This window comes from Dermacentor variabilis, chromosome 3 (genome assembly GCF_050947875.1).
Source record: "Dermacentor variabilis isolate Ectoservices chromosome 3, ASM5094787v1, whole genome shotgun sequence".
NCBI classification, from domain to species: Eukaryota; Metazoa; Arthropoda; class Arachnida; order Ixodida; family Ixodidae; genus Dermacentor; species Dermacentor variabilis.
In genome coordinates this window covers 64824732-64839273 of record NC_134570.1, presented here as the reverse complement: position 1 = coordinate 64839273, position 14542 = coordinate 64824732, and the positions used below count along the sequence as shown (strand labels likewise).

At 41.2% G+C, this 14542-nt stretch overlaps 1 protein-coding gene across 7 annotated transcripts in view; it reads left to right on the top strand.

The window, feature by feature from the left end:
- LOC142575768 (death-associated protein kinase 1-like) overlaps positions 1-14542 on the top strand; it is a 202527-nt gene that overhangs the window by 164646 nt on the left and 23339 nt on the right. For 6 of the 7 annotated variants that reach the window (XM_075685389.1, XM_075685390.1, XM_075685394.1 and 3 more), the window contains 9 exons: positions 49-147; positions 2055-2252; positions 4384-4482; positions 5875-5973; positions 7337-7435; positions 9596-9694; positions 11478-11576; positions 12453-12530; positions 13428-13617. In XM_075685389.1, coding sequence (XP_075541504.1) covers positions 49-147; positions 2055-2252; positions 4384-4482; positions 5875-5973; positions 7337-7435; positions 9596-9694; positions 11478-11576; positions 12453-12530; positions 13428-13617 — 1060 coding nt within the window. The remainder of the gene's footprint in view (positions 1-48; positions 148-2054; positions 2253-4383; positions 4483-5874; positions 5974-7336; positions 7436-9595; positions 9695-11477; positions 11577-12452; positions 12531-13427; positions 13618-14542) is intronic. The other variant, XM_075685391.1, reaches the window with a different exon arrangement.

The window sequence follows — 14542 nt, the reverse complement described above, 5'->3', positions numbered from 1 at the left end:
CTCACTTGTTTGTGGGGACTACACGCCAAAAATCCTCTTGTTTTGTAGCATGGAGAAACAGCCGTCCACATTGCTTCAGGCCTGGCGCAGTTGCAGATACTCAAGCTGCTGCATTCAAAGGGAGCCAACCTGAAGCTTGCAGACAGTGTAAGTGGCTACTGATCGGGTGTGATGCGCAAGAATGACTTGCACAGCTCCTTGTGGGGTTCATCAGAGAGTGTATGGTAGGCATGCGTGTCTGCACACTGTTATCGCTAGAGTGTTTCCAAATAAACACATTTATCGTCGCACCACTACTGGAGAGCTATTGGGCTGTGTAGGAGCTTAATGTGCGTGTTTGACTAACGACTCAAAACTAATGTAGAAAAAAACAGTAAAAGGTAGAGAACACTCACTGTGCAAGTTCCATTTCTTACGTTTTATTCGTGCCTTTCTGCACTCTCTTAATTTCCTGATTGTAGTAAACCATTCCACGCATAAACGTCTTTGCACTGGTTTTACTCAACAAAAGATCAAACGAAACATAAATGTTCCGCCACTTATATGGGTGGTATCATCAGTACACTAAAAGAATGAATACACCCTACTTATCTACAAAGCAGCCATGAACATCCGGCCCACGGTTAGAATTGCATACCGAGCGATTACGGCAGATAAACCATGATTCAACCAATTATCTTGGGCTCCATTGTTTCTCCCGTGCCAGTGTTGTCGCATTATCAAACTGAAACATATTTTTTTTAGTCCAGCAGTAAGTCCCAGATGTTTACAGCTGTTTCGTAGATAAGTAGGGTCTATTCGCTCTTTTAGCCCGTTTGTGCACTCATAATGCCACCTGCATAGGTGGCAAAATGTCTGTTCTGTGTGATCTTTTGTTCGATAAAACAATGCAAATTAGTTTGCACGTATGAGTTCCCTTCACTTTTGGAGAATTCTTGCACTTACTTGCAGCTGAATTGTTCAATACACATCTATACTTTCGAAAATTTGTTACTAACACATTTATGGCAATGCCTCACCTGCTTGAGCAGCCCCATTGCCTACAATGTATGTAGAAAAAAAAAGAAAAAAATCATGAGCCAAACCACTCTGTGAAGGTGGATGACAAGCTAAGCTGTGTAGCACACGACAAAGGGGTGACAGCGAATTTTGAACAAGGGTACGAATGCATTTATTGTCTTGGTTGGTGGTAATCGTGCTGAAGGGCACGTGCACACACATTTATTGTTATACATTCATGTTCATCTGTGTTATAAATTCGTTATACTCATTCGCTATATACATTCGTGTTTTCATTTCGCGATAAGTTGAGGCAAAGAATTTGACAACGGAATTACCACACTGACTGGCGGTTGGGCCAGTGCCGTTAGCCCCTTTGCAGAGGAAGGGGCAGTATGTGAATGCTGGCATGATGAGCGCCATCGGAGCTAGCTGTGGAAGAAGACGATGATGACGAAGGCACGAGCAGTGGCACAACTGCGAGGGGACGTATGGGAACGCTGGGATGATGAGCGGCAACAAAGTCAACTTGGACGAAGACCACCACGACAAACGTGCGAGAAATGGCACGAGCCATTGCTGATGATGATATTTTTATCTTGCACATATGAAAACTAAACTGAATTTAGCCATAAACAGCTTCGCTGTAGAAAAAGGGACATGTTATGTCCGTGAAGAGCAACTTGAATGACTCTGCAGTCATTACAGTTAATCCAGAGTCATTCCTTGTGGTGCCCCCTTTTACCCTCGTGCATGCTTTTGAATGCTAGACCCATCAAGCACCTGGCATCACTGCCACCTTGATAGACAAATCCTAAAAGCACTGTTACTAACATGGTAATTAACAGTGGTCTTAACAAGAAATGTTGCTGCAGCCAACATTTCGGCAAGGGAACTTGGCTTCGTCAGGGCAGCAAAAACGTTGGCTCCAGCGACGCCTCTTGTTTGACCAGTGTTAATCGCATAAAGCTTCCACCTTCCTGTGATCTTCTGCATTGTTTAGATTGCTACTAGCATAGTGTTTTATCTGACACCTTTCCTTTGACTCTTGCCAGCATGGGGACAGTGCCATGTACTGGGCAGCTCGGCAAGGTCACACGGACGTGATCCAGTACCTTTGGGAGAATGGAGTCTCGGTTGACTGCCAGAACAAGTCCGGTGAGACTGCCCTGCATGTCGCCGCCCGCTATGGTCACCACCCAGCAGTCAAACTTCTTTGCTCCTTTGGTGCCAATATTAACGTGGCTGATGAGGTAAGTGGTAATCCCGTCCTCGTTTTAACAATGCCTCATTTTTATTGAACTGTGTCTATAATGTTTTCTGTATGAAATGCCTTAATTATGCTACCAGTGCATGTTAATTGTTCATGCTGAAATTTTTTTGTATACATAGAGCTGTTAGGTTAGGTGGTCGTTTATTTTATTATATTTTCATCTTTCAATATTCTGTTTGAGTGAAACACAATTGTAATTACTATTATGTGAAAACCATTGTCTGAAATGTATGCGGAGTGGGGACTTTAATTAGGCATGTGTGCCTTTAGTTCTTGCTTCCCCTTGAACTTTCAGGAAAGTAATATTGTCAATCAATCAATCAATCAATCAATCAATCAATCAATCAATCAATCAATCAATCAATCAATCAAATGTACACCAAATATGACAGAGCTAGTCAGGTGATGATTGAACGCATCATCACAACCAGAGTTTTGATAAATAAGTTAGTGCTATGTACGCAGTGAATGATGTGAATGAGATCTGAATGAAATGAAAGAGTGACTGATTGAAATGAAATGTTTAATTGAGTAAATCTGTAACTTGAAAGCGATTGAAAGCTTTAATGAGGTGAGGTAAAAAGCTAGCCAGGTTTGATACTTTTATTGCTGATCATGGTGGCTTAGTTGCAAGAGGAGGCACCCAAAAAGTGTCTTGAAGTTACATTCTAGGCTCTAAATGGTCAAAGATTGGCACTAAACTTCACTGAAGCGGCCACACCATGGCATAATTTCTGGCTTTTTATTTTCTTATTTGTTCAGAAGTGTCACCAGCAGCTATGTCGTCCTCAGCTCTGATATTGAGTAAGGCACAGGAGCTCACATGCTCATTATCATACTGTTTTCTAAAGGTGTGAATGCTGGTTTCGACATTGTTGATCAGCCCCCTGATACACCACCGGCAACAGGTATCCTGCCATAAAAACCTTCTCACAGCGTGTGTCTCGATGGGCTCTGGCAAAGGATCTTGTTTTGAGTAGAGCTCACTGCAGCTTTTCTTTTTTTTGCAAGAAATTGAACTCGTCCACCCTCCTCAAAGTCTGACTTGGGTTTGACTCCGTCGGAACAGATCATTCCACATCATCAGTGGGACTTATCATCAGACCAGAAGGTTGTGAAAGCACTACATTACTGTGCTTTTTGTGGTCTGCGAGCCTGCATGAACACTGTGGTGTTCGATAAATAAATATGCATAACGAATGTGAGGTAGGCAGGAGTTCCTCATAAGATGCTGCTGTCCTGTAGAGCCGCACACATAGGCTAGACAGGCAAGTGCCTGAACGAAAGGCTTGAGGAGCACAATAATTCGTTCAAGCACGTGGCAGCTGCTGCAGGAAACCTCGCTCTTTGTTGCTCAACATGATAATGTACCCCAAACTTAACAAACACAACAGGCGTGGCGTGCAGCAACGACAGGATAAGGCAAAACATTCTAGATCCATACAGTAGGTTATTAGGAAGGCATGGCCACTGCATAAGACTCCCCTCTGATAGCTCTTACGAATAGGCAAGTCTCTGCACTGGGTTGCCAGCAAAATCTGGAGCAGGTCAACTCGAGCGCAGTTGCTTCCGCAAGTGGAAGTCGTGTGCAAGTGTTAGTCTATGCGTCTGTAATTTCATGTTTTGTGTACAAGAATTTGTCTTTCATTGTTTCATTATCCTTTTTTTTTTCATGATGTGTGCATGGTATTCTGTGCAAAGGCATCTTTTTTTGTGCCCGTGCGCCTACTTCCCGCACGCTTCTTCATGAAATAAACCAGTTGAAGCATTTTTTCATTCATGTTTTATCTTCCCCCATTGTCGCTTTCTCCTAAAACTATGCAGCCCTGTTTTGCAGCAATGTATGGAGAAATTAATTTTGCCCAGTGTTCATTGGCTGATTTATGCAATTTAGTATTGTCAGTGTCTGGCGCCACACAATTAAGTTAACTTCAGGCTGTTCAGCTTTTGTAAAATGCTAAATTGCAGTTGTTCTTGATTTGTTGACTGAGCTGATAAATTCAAAATTGAATGATTACACTTGTGTGCATTACGCCTTGCAGGACACATTGCACTGTTTTCCGCTGCACAGAACATTGTTGATTATTTTCACACATTTTGTCTTGCCACAGCATGGAGACACGGCATTGCATATTGCAGCATGGCATGGGTTTCCAACAATTATGCATGTTCTGTGTGAAGCAGGGGCCCACACACACCTTCGGAACAAGGTTCGATATCATGGTTGATTTCTTTAATTTTGATCTGAGCAATTTTTGTTGCTGCTTTATGTTTTGTGCATGGCATTGTGCTTTGTGGTGTGTGCCCTATCTGGGAAGTGAACAAATGCTGCGAATGCACGGACCTTAAAGGCGCTTGCAATATGTTTTATAAAAGAAGCAGGCAGATCTTTATTTTGGAGGGGGCGGGGTCATGTTCTCATCGATCCTTTGCAAAAAAAATTTCTCGAAATGTACCTTGTATGAGTAGTGTTATCAACACTGAAATGTTGCTGCTGTATTTGGCTCTAGAGTGCTGTACGAAAACCATTGTTAGTGCATGCTTTTGTCGTGTCTAGAATGTAAATTGCAAACTTTTAAAGGGACACCAAGGAGCAATACCAAATATGTTTAGACTGGCCAGATATATATTTTTTTCAAGGCTTTGTTTGCTTGCATTTGATGCAATGTGATTGAGCACTAGCAGACGTAATGATGGTTGAAAATTCTCCAATTTCTACACTTAAACACCAAGAGCAACACACCATTGTTCCATCACAAATTTTTAACTGTATTTCCACATATTTTGGCCATTCTTGCGTCGAAAAAAATTGTCAGGAGTTGTTAGGTTGAGTTTCTGGTTTCTTTAGAATGCAGTCGTAATCTTTGTTCGTGAATACAGTCAAACCTCGACGTAACAGTAAATAGTATATATACTTTTTGCAGATATCCACATGGGGCACGCTTATAATGATGCATATTATGGAGGTATTGTCACGTTATATGCGACATCATTTTAACGAGGTTCAACTGTAAACGGTTAACTAGCCCTGCGCAACTGCTGTCAAAATCCATGGCATCATGGGAGGCTGCAGCACAGGAGCTTCGCGGGGGTGTTTCAAGCTGCCTGGCCATTGCTTTTGCATCTTTTCTGGGTTACCAAGCTCCCACTCACATTAAAGCTGACAGCTATGGTAAACAAGAATTTGTAATTTTTCACTCCAGCATACATTAATACATTTCTCTTTAGTGTCTCTGTAAGGTTAACATTTTACTTATTGTCAGTGCTGGTACCAATTTTACCCTTCGTCATTCTCATCTTTGTGTGTGCCGTAGAGTTCACCTTAACTTATTGTCAAACCTGCAATGTAAACGTTCAAGTAATATAGTATGGCCAAATGCAGGACGAGTTGATTAGGTGGGACGTCGAAATTTAATGGTGTTGCCATCTTAAGGTGATACGTTACAGTTGTGTCTGTGTATCATTAACAATGTATCGGTGGTTTTTAAGATCTGTTGTTTACTGCCTGAAAAAAAAAATTACGCCACTCATTTTCTACAGTGACTTGCTTTTATTGTTATGTGGACCTTAGTTGAAGGAAAACTTGCATTATCTTGGAACAGGAAGGCGAAACTCCAATCCACACAGCATCAGCAAGAGGTCATCTTGAAAGTGTTCGTTGCCTCCTTGAAGCTGGCGCTGACCCCGACCTTTTAGATAAGGTTTGTACATGTACCTTACTGACCGCAAGTGGGTGTTTTGCATTGTCTGTTATTTTTCCCTATGCATGTACTCAGGTGCAGCCTTTTCATTTGCAGCTGGCGATGCATCTGCGTATATTGTGTCCCTGCGAGCTTGAGTTGTGCAGATGCATACTTACTGTAGTAGTATACTGCACATTGAAAGCTGTGCGCATAGCTCACTGTGTTATTTTACTATCACTTCTTATCTTCAACAACGCTGCCATAGGCATGCAAGCTAATATTACTCCACTGCGCACAGCAGGGAGCCCGCAATATTGCATAAAAGATCACTCTACCTCTCAGGACTGTTTTTTTCGAGGCCTCCCCTGTTATGTCCAGTTTATGCCATCGTAGATGCCAGCCACTGGGCAATGTTTGATACACGTGAGTTGCTCCCGAGTGAAGCTTGTGCACGCATGTGCGCACGCACTGCGAAGTTCTAGTAAATGGGGAAGCCATACCTTTGTCCGGTACCAGGAGCTCTGCAGCCCCTTAGTCACGTGCCAACATATTGAAGGATTACCATAAGTGTACTGCCCCATAATTGTACCATGAGTGTACCATAAGCATGCAGTAGGAAAGGAGCAATATGCAGCACATGTTGCTATCTGCACTGCCGCACCTGTGAGGAAACATTGCGTTGAGGATGAATGGAAAAAGTAATCATTATACTCTTTATATATTCCGTGTTATTATTACTACTTTTAAAAAATTTCTGCTCTTATATACACAGAAAGGCATCGCACTCATTCCAGTGGGTTCTCAGTCTTGAATAAGTGTTGCACAGCGCCTTCGAGGTGCTTCTCAGCCAAATCTAGTTGTCCTACAAGAATACGGTGCTGGCAATATATGTACACTTTGGCCCTTTGCACAATCTTGACTTAAGGCAATTAAAATTCCTTTTGAATATTGTGCAGCTTTAGGAGGCTGGATGCTATGCATGGATTTGTTAAATATGATATTATAATTCCTTTACAGTTTTCTAGTGCAACATTTTTGTTGTACTCTTCGTTATTTAATTGCCTTAATTGTATGAAATATTTTGTGCATTCATGATGTTTGGACACTGCGGCATTGTTGAGATGCTAGCTCACTATAAACAAGTGCTTGTCTTGGGTCATCTGGTGCGTGACTCACAAGTCTGAATCCCAGTCAATGGTACAGATATTCGTAATTTCATTTTTTTGGAGGCTGACTATTCGTGAGGAAGACTTGAATGAGACACTAACCTGGCTCAGTCTAAGACCTCGTTGACTGTGCCTGTAAGCATTCCAAGCTCAAATGCCGTGCTGACACAACTGTCTGCTCACTGTGCTCACTTTCGTTTTATTCCATTTTGCAGCATGGTTGCACAGCCCTTCACTTGGCTTTGAGGAGGCACCATGTCTCTGTAGCTCTGCTCCTCCTTCACAATGGCTGCCAAACTGATGTTGTTGACAATGTAAGTAAGCCTAGTTTGGTCATTCTCACACCCCTTGAACAATTGGTGAACTATAGGTGATGACATTTTCAAGATGTTTGGCTTTTGGCTCATTTCGCTTTGAATCTTGCGTGACCTCCACTAGTGTCCCTATAGTATCGTATTTTAAATGTACACTATACGCTTGTTGTAATGAAATCTATTTTTTTTTTGAAATTTTTATTCAAAGTATTTTGTGGTTCCAAGAGGACTGCATCCATTTGGATCGGATTAATTGAAGTGCAGTAGTACAATAATACAGGGCCCCACTTAGTATGAAGTGCAAAGTGAGGAATCCACACCGGAATGCTCTGTGCAGCATACAGATGACCATTTGCATTTGTTTAGATGGAGTGGAATGCTTGAAGCTTGAAGCTGCCCAGGCAAAGATAGCTTCGAAGGTAACGCCACCATTTAGTGGAAGCTGCATGGAACGAACTGCATCATGTGGTGATATCCAGGATACATCAGCAGATTTTTACCACTGTCATGTTGCCACTCTTGAGTACAGCTTTATTTCAATATACAAGTACAATTAACGAGCTCCCATGCTGTTCGAGTGTATGTCCCATCCATATTTGAGACTTCTATAGCTCCTCCTATTTTGATAAAATACCACTGACAATAAGGTCAATTTCCTGTTCTGATAATTTCATTGTAGTAAGGGTTTACTGTATTTCTAGTTCTTGTTGCTTGATGTGCTGTTGGCAGAAAAAAAAAAAGGTGTCGTAGAAGCAAGCAGGGTGTTTTGTGATGGCAAGAAAGAAGCAAGAAACTTAGTTTTTGCAGAAGCTTCAAATTTTCCTTTAAACTGACTGTCAACTCCATGTACCATGTCAGATCAGTCACAGCATGCTAAGATTGCAATCATAAATGTTTAAGAAGTGGTGTTGGGCTGTTAAGCACGAGGTCACGGGATCGAATCCTGGCCCCGGCGGCCGCATTTTGATGGGGGCGAAAAGCGAAAACACCCGATTGCTTAGATTAAGGTGCACATTAAAGAACCCCAGATGGTCCAAATTTCCGGAGTCCCCCACTACGGCATGCCTCATAATAAGATCGTGGTTTCGGCACGTAAAACTCTCTAATTAATTTTTTTTAAGATGTGACCTAAGGTGGTTGCATTGTCCATCATGCTGAAGAAAGAGGCTGAGAGCTCCAGCTTTTCTTAATTACAGTTACAACTTTTGTAATTCTCAATCGTTCAGCCCCCTTTCTTTGATGTAATTGAGAGAACAGCCACATAGAGATGTAGGCAGAGGAGAATGCCACATTTTTGTAGTGAGGTAGACATTAACTAAATGTAAAAATATGTTATCAGATAAATTATATACATTTGTCTGCATTCTGGCAATAAAAATAAAGGCAGATGAGCCAAGCTGCAAGACCAAATTTCCAAAGAAAAAACGACTGGAATAAAGTTTATGAAGATTACTTGTAACTGAACCAAAAAACTCCAACCCTACTTTTGAGAGCAAAGGAGATTAAGCCTCACTCTCTGTCACTGCAAAACTCCTTTTCATCAGTCTTGTTATTATTGGTAGTGTTATAATTGATGCTGTTTTGAACTACAGATGTTAAACCATTTAATGATGACAATAGGGACAAAATATTACATGAATGAAGCAGTAATTATACTCAATAAGGCTTTTTACAAGATATGTTTAACAGAGCAATTACAGTGGTGACCAATGTAGCTGACAGCTTGAGCAAGGGCCCATTTGTTGTCGGCTCCGTCGGGTGACAGTGCACTTTGAAAAGACGCGCAAGGAACACATGTGCACTCCCCGTCAATATGAAAATAAACACTTCATCCATGTTCAAACAGAAATTCTCATAAATGTGAGAGTCAGAAGCTCACTTACTGCTATTTGTTATGTTGTTCTCTTGTTGAAGAATCCCACTCATGGAACTTTTCCTCGTTACAAGCGTGCATAAGTAAAATTATAGGCTTTGAATGCAAATTCAGTGTTCCAATTCATATTGGCAGAGGGCGTACATAGCAGTATGCAGCCTTTTTCCCAGTGTCTTACAGGATATATCTTAGTGCTGTCATTGCTTTCTTTTCACTTGCTGGGTACTTGCGTGCCCAGCTGGCTGCCACCTCTATATACATGGCTGCCACCTCTCGTCTTTTTGCAGCACGGAGAGACTGCAATCCATGTGGCTGCTCGTGATGGCCTGCTGTCCGTAGCCCAGACACTGTGTGCCTTTGGATGTAAAGTTGACGTGCCAAACAAGGTACGATAGCTTTTCTTTTAATGAAGAGCATTATGAGGATCAACCTCTGGGTTGCTCTGTAAATCCAGCCGGGCAGCCACAATCGCAGCCTCAATAATGATAAAGAATTATATGTCTGATATAGGTTCACCAGGGTGGCAGCTCGATGTCAATTAAGCCACAGATGCATGCGCAGCTGAATAATATAACAACATTACTGGTTCTTCACTCATCGCAGCTGGCGCTTTGAGACAACATGTGACATCGATCCTCTTTGGGATTGGCTCAGTTCAGCCCAGACGCAACACCCAGTAGGTGTTGCATCTAGTGTGTTGGCTGGTTTTTCTCTACATATGGATCATACCTACTGTGAAGGGTTGGCTAAGAATCGTATAACAGTAGAAAAAAGAATTAGTCGAGTACTTGAAAAAGGAATAATCAGATATTTCGTGAGAGTTAAAGTAAAAGCAAAGTAACAAAGTGTCTGAAGGATTCAACAAGGGAATAGTCTTGAATTAAGCAGAAGTTCCTCATCTCCAACAGTGCATTGTGCATGCTAACGTTTGTTCTTCCTACACTCCAGCTGGCTTTAGGCCTTCCCTCCATCAGATGCTTCCATGCCATGCCTGTAAAACCAACTGTAGGTTGGTGCTTAAGAGTGGTGTCAAGCATTCCATCCGTCATCTTCTCTCTTACAAAGCAGATGATGTTCTAGATTTGAAAATTATAACAGCGCAAACACATGCAACCACAAGGGAACAAGGACGAGACACAAGCGCTGTACTCTCACCTAAATTTTATTGACGGAAGACGAACACCTTATATAAGGTGAAAGGCAGAGGTGAAGTGGAAGGGAGCGATACGATCGAGAAAAATAGCATTGCGCATCAATGAATGAACGTGCCAGCAGTCAACAGAAACAGAAAACAAAAAACTAGAAAAACACAAGAGTTACTAACAGACAATCAATTCACTAAGTGCTCAGAAAGAAGTTTTAAAGAATGATGATGTTCTAGTTCAGCGCCATGTGTGTGTGCGGGGTGATTTCTCATCCTCATTGTGCTGATGTGTCGTGAATTGTGTTTGACAAGCTGTTACATATTTTACTAGAAATGGCATTGATAAGGTCATGCCACGATTGTGCTGTATAAGAAGAGATGCTTAAAGTATGCGCTTCAGTCTGCTTCTAATGACCTTGTATTGAGTCCTAAAACAGCTGAAGTGAAGTACACACAGAAGGAAATGTTAAAATATTTCATCACATGCATTGTGTGGCAAATGCTTGACATTAACTTAGGCTCCCATAACGTCTGAAAAACCATGCAACATATTTATTTTTACATGAGCATTATGAAACATTCACGAAATCCTGTAGGTGTAATATCAGAAAAACTTGGTTTCAACCAAATATTTTCGTCCACAAGCCCCATCTTAGTCGTTTTATTTTATTATTTTATTTTTATTTACTTATTTATAAAATACGGTGGACAGGAAATCGAAGCAGGGTGAGCAGGATTTGCTTTGGCATTTGTTTTGAAAAATTCAAAATTGGAAAACAACAGCTAGAATTCAAGGTTACAGAATATAAGTTGCTGGGCTCACGTTTCACCTCTGACATTGTGCAAAAAAATAAATAATATTTCCAAGCACAAGTTGCACATTGATATAAAATCATCATTCACATGAATTCAAATATATTTATAGCATTACAGCTCCTATAATGTTTTAGAAGGAGAGTACGTTGGTGTGGGAATGTGTTGGTGGAAGTGTTACTTACTGATTTCAGTCTACATTCCTCTTCTAGGCTGGGTTGTATCCTCTACACTTGGCTGCAAAAAATGGCCACACAGAGATTGTGCGCTGTCTGTGCCTTGCTGGCTGCAATGTCGATCAAAAGAACCGGGTATGTTCGCCTTGTGAAGATGAAAATGGACTTGCACATTCGACTCATATGCATTGCTAATGCCTTGAATTATTGCTTCTGTGCAGGTCCTGAGTGGCTGTTTCATGATTCATTTTAGAATACAGATTCACAAACTTGTGTTGCAATTTACTCAATGCTAAAACATCACTGCTGTCACGTTAATAATCAGTGCCCTTACAGCACTCCATCAGTGATAGTCACGTGGCAATTTGTATTACTGGTATTTAATGCCAATATATACACTTTTCCGAAAGTAAACATAAAAGAGCACCATAAGCACTAGTATAGTCGACACAAAATTAAGACTGTGTGTGTGTAACTATACTTGACCGCCTAAATGCATACTGTAGGTCACAAAAGTTGACAGGACACGGCAATTTGAGAAAAAGCTGATTCCCACAAAGCCAGCATTTGTGACCTACAGATTGATTCATTAAATTAGAAGTGTCATGCCTTTACAGTGTAGAAAGTAGTATTTGTCATGGAACCTGTGCCCTGTGAACTTTTGTTCCCAACTGTATATATGTTACAGCTGAGCCATATGCTAAACTTAGGTAAACACGGCAAAGTATATCATAGAAGTACACTGCTCTATCCCATAATAAATGTATCTTTTGTTTCCATTGCATTCCTGCACTTACTGTATGAAAGGTAACCATGGATCACCACCAACTAGCCGGAACACACACATGGTTGAGTTATATTGCACTTCTGAGAAAACCAAGGCTATTGAAATGTTTTTGTATTCTTTAGCTGCACATAGCACACTGCAGGAAAAGGGCATGTGCGATGTTATTTCAAACTCTTAGTGTTGGCAGTAACAACACTGTGCTGCGTTTCAACTTGTGTTCACAGGATGGAATACCAGCAGAAATCACTGCCCTTGCTCAAGGCCACAGTTCTATAGGTGACCTGCTGAATCGACTTAGGAATGTAAGTGATAAATAGTGTGACTTTTACAGCAAAGCTGTTAGGAAGAGTTATGCGAAACTTTTTGTGCGGCGACAGTGAAAGCTCAGCATGCAGCTACGTGATCGGTGTCAAATGTCAATCAGTCAGCAATGCAGCCTGTGTCAGAGCCCTGAATTAGCTTTGTAAAGTAATTATCATTAGTTGTCAAATAATATAAAGGTTACTTCGTGTACACCTCACTTGGACACACAATGACTTCCTTGTGCAGTTTATTTTAGCCAGTTAACCGTAATTTTTGTTTCTCATGCTGCATTTTAATGGCTTCACGTTGGAGGTCAGCTAGGAGGGGTCAAAACTGACAAGCATTTTGTGGATATTGCTTCTTGGCTTCTTGGCTAAGGTCAGTTATACTATCTGTTCTTACGAATGCATTTTTTCAAGAATGATTTGAAAGAAAAAAACGGGAAGTCTTTGTACAAAGCTCGGATATAGTGAAAAACTTGCAAAGTCCTGGGAAGATTTGGTGCAGTGATGAAACGGGCCCGTAAAGGGCTTTGGCATTATGCGGCTGAGATCAGGGTTGCGGGTTCGATACTGCCCACGGTGGCAGCATTTCAGTGTGGCTGAAATGCAACAATGCTCACGTACTTGGATCATATCGAAGTTCACATTAAAGAGTCCGGAGTGGTCAAAATTAATACCACTTTGCTTCATGGTCAGATCGTGCTTTTGGCACGTGTTGCGTTCAATTTAACAGTCTCCTAGGGCCTGCAGGAAGTGTGAAAACTTTCTTATACAGCTTCGCTGTCTTTGATGTGTGAGTTGCTTGGACTGGCATACCTCTGCAAAGGTATATTTGCTGCGCATTTATTTTAGTAGTATTGTGTGACATTCATTCCCGCTCTCATTTTCTTTTAGGAGCAACTGAAGGAAGAGTACATTGCTCAAATGATACCAGGGACTCAGCCACTCTCTCGAATAAAACTCAAGGTGCTCGGCCACAGCGGCGTGGGAAAAACAACAATGCTGGAGTCGCTGAAGTGTGGATACTTCAGTAGCTGGTTTCGGCGCTCCAAGACGTCTCCTACATCACCAAAGCCAAAATCAAGTAAGTGCTTCAGTTGCTTTGAAGCTTGCCTAATCTGTTGTGTTGCTGTAGCGTCAACAAATTTGACTCCACTTTCCAAGACTTAGCTTTCACCGGGTTGTGCCATTGAAACTATAGTTGCTCCTGGTTAGAGTAACATATATTGTGAACACCTGACAATAGATCATGCTAATATGAATGACCTGTTTGCCTTAACTGTGGCATAGCCTTGCAGTTTACATAATGGTGAAAACTGTCAATCCACATTGTTATGATGACAGTTATCTAGTTGTTGAAACAGCCAGTTTGGGTAAACTACGTTTTTCTATGCCTATTCTTCAATTTGAAAATTAAATAGAAAAGTAGAGATCATAATTTCGAGCTGTGATGACTATTTCTTTTCACTCAAGATGTAAAAAGGTCACAGAAGAAAAAGAGAAAGTAATGAAGAGAAAAAGTTCTGTAATGTATATACCAAGAGAGCTAAGAGGTTGTAATAGGTCTTTGAACGTAGACGTTGGATGATTGAAGACAACAGTATCAGCAAATGAAATACTCCTCAACATGCCAGCAATCCGACTAGGCCGAACCTTGTACTTTTGCTGTGCGTGTATGTGGAACTCAATACAAACTACATACACAGATACAAACATACTGAAGGTACTGGGCCAACAATGAGAACTTAAAAATCAGTGATGGAGAAGTTTAAAACAGGATATTACACAGTGCTGTGCTTAGTTCCAAGTCACAGTGCGTTTTCATCAGTTGTTGGGCCACACGCAAAGCACTGCAGCGCATTTGAATAGGCACTGCATATGGCACTGCACTCCAAAAAATGAACCTACCAAATGCTTATGTAGCTGTTCCACAACCATTGCATGTTTCCTAAAATAATTCATGTAAACTGAGACAGATTTATACTCTAAAGATAGATTTCAGTTGACGG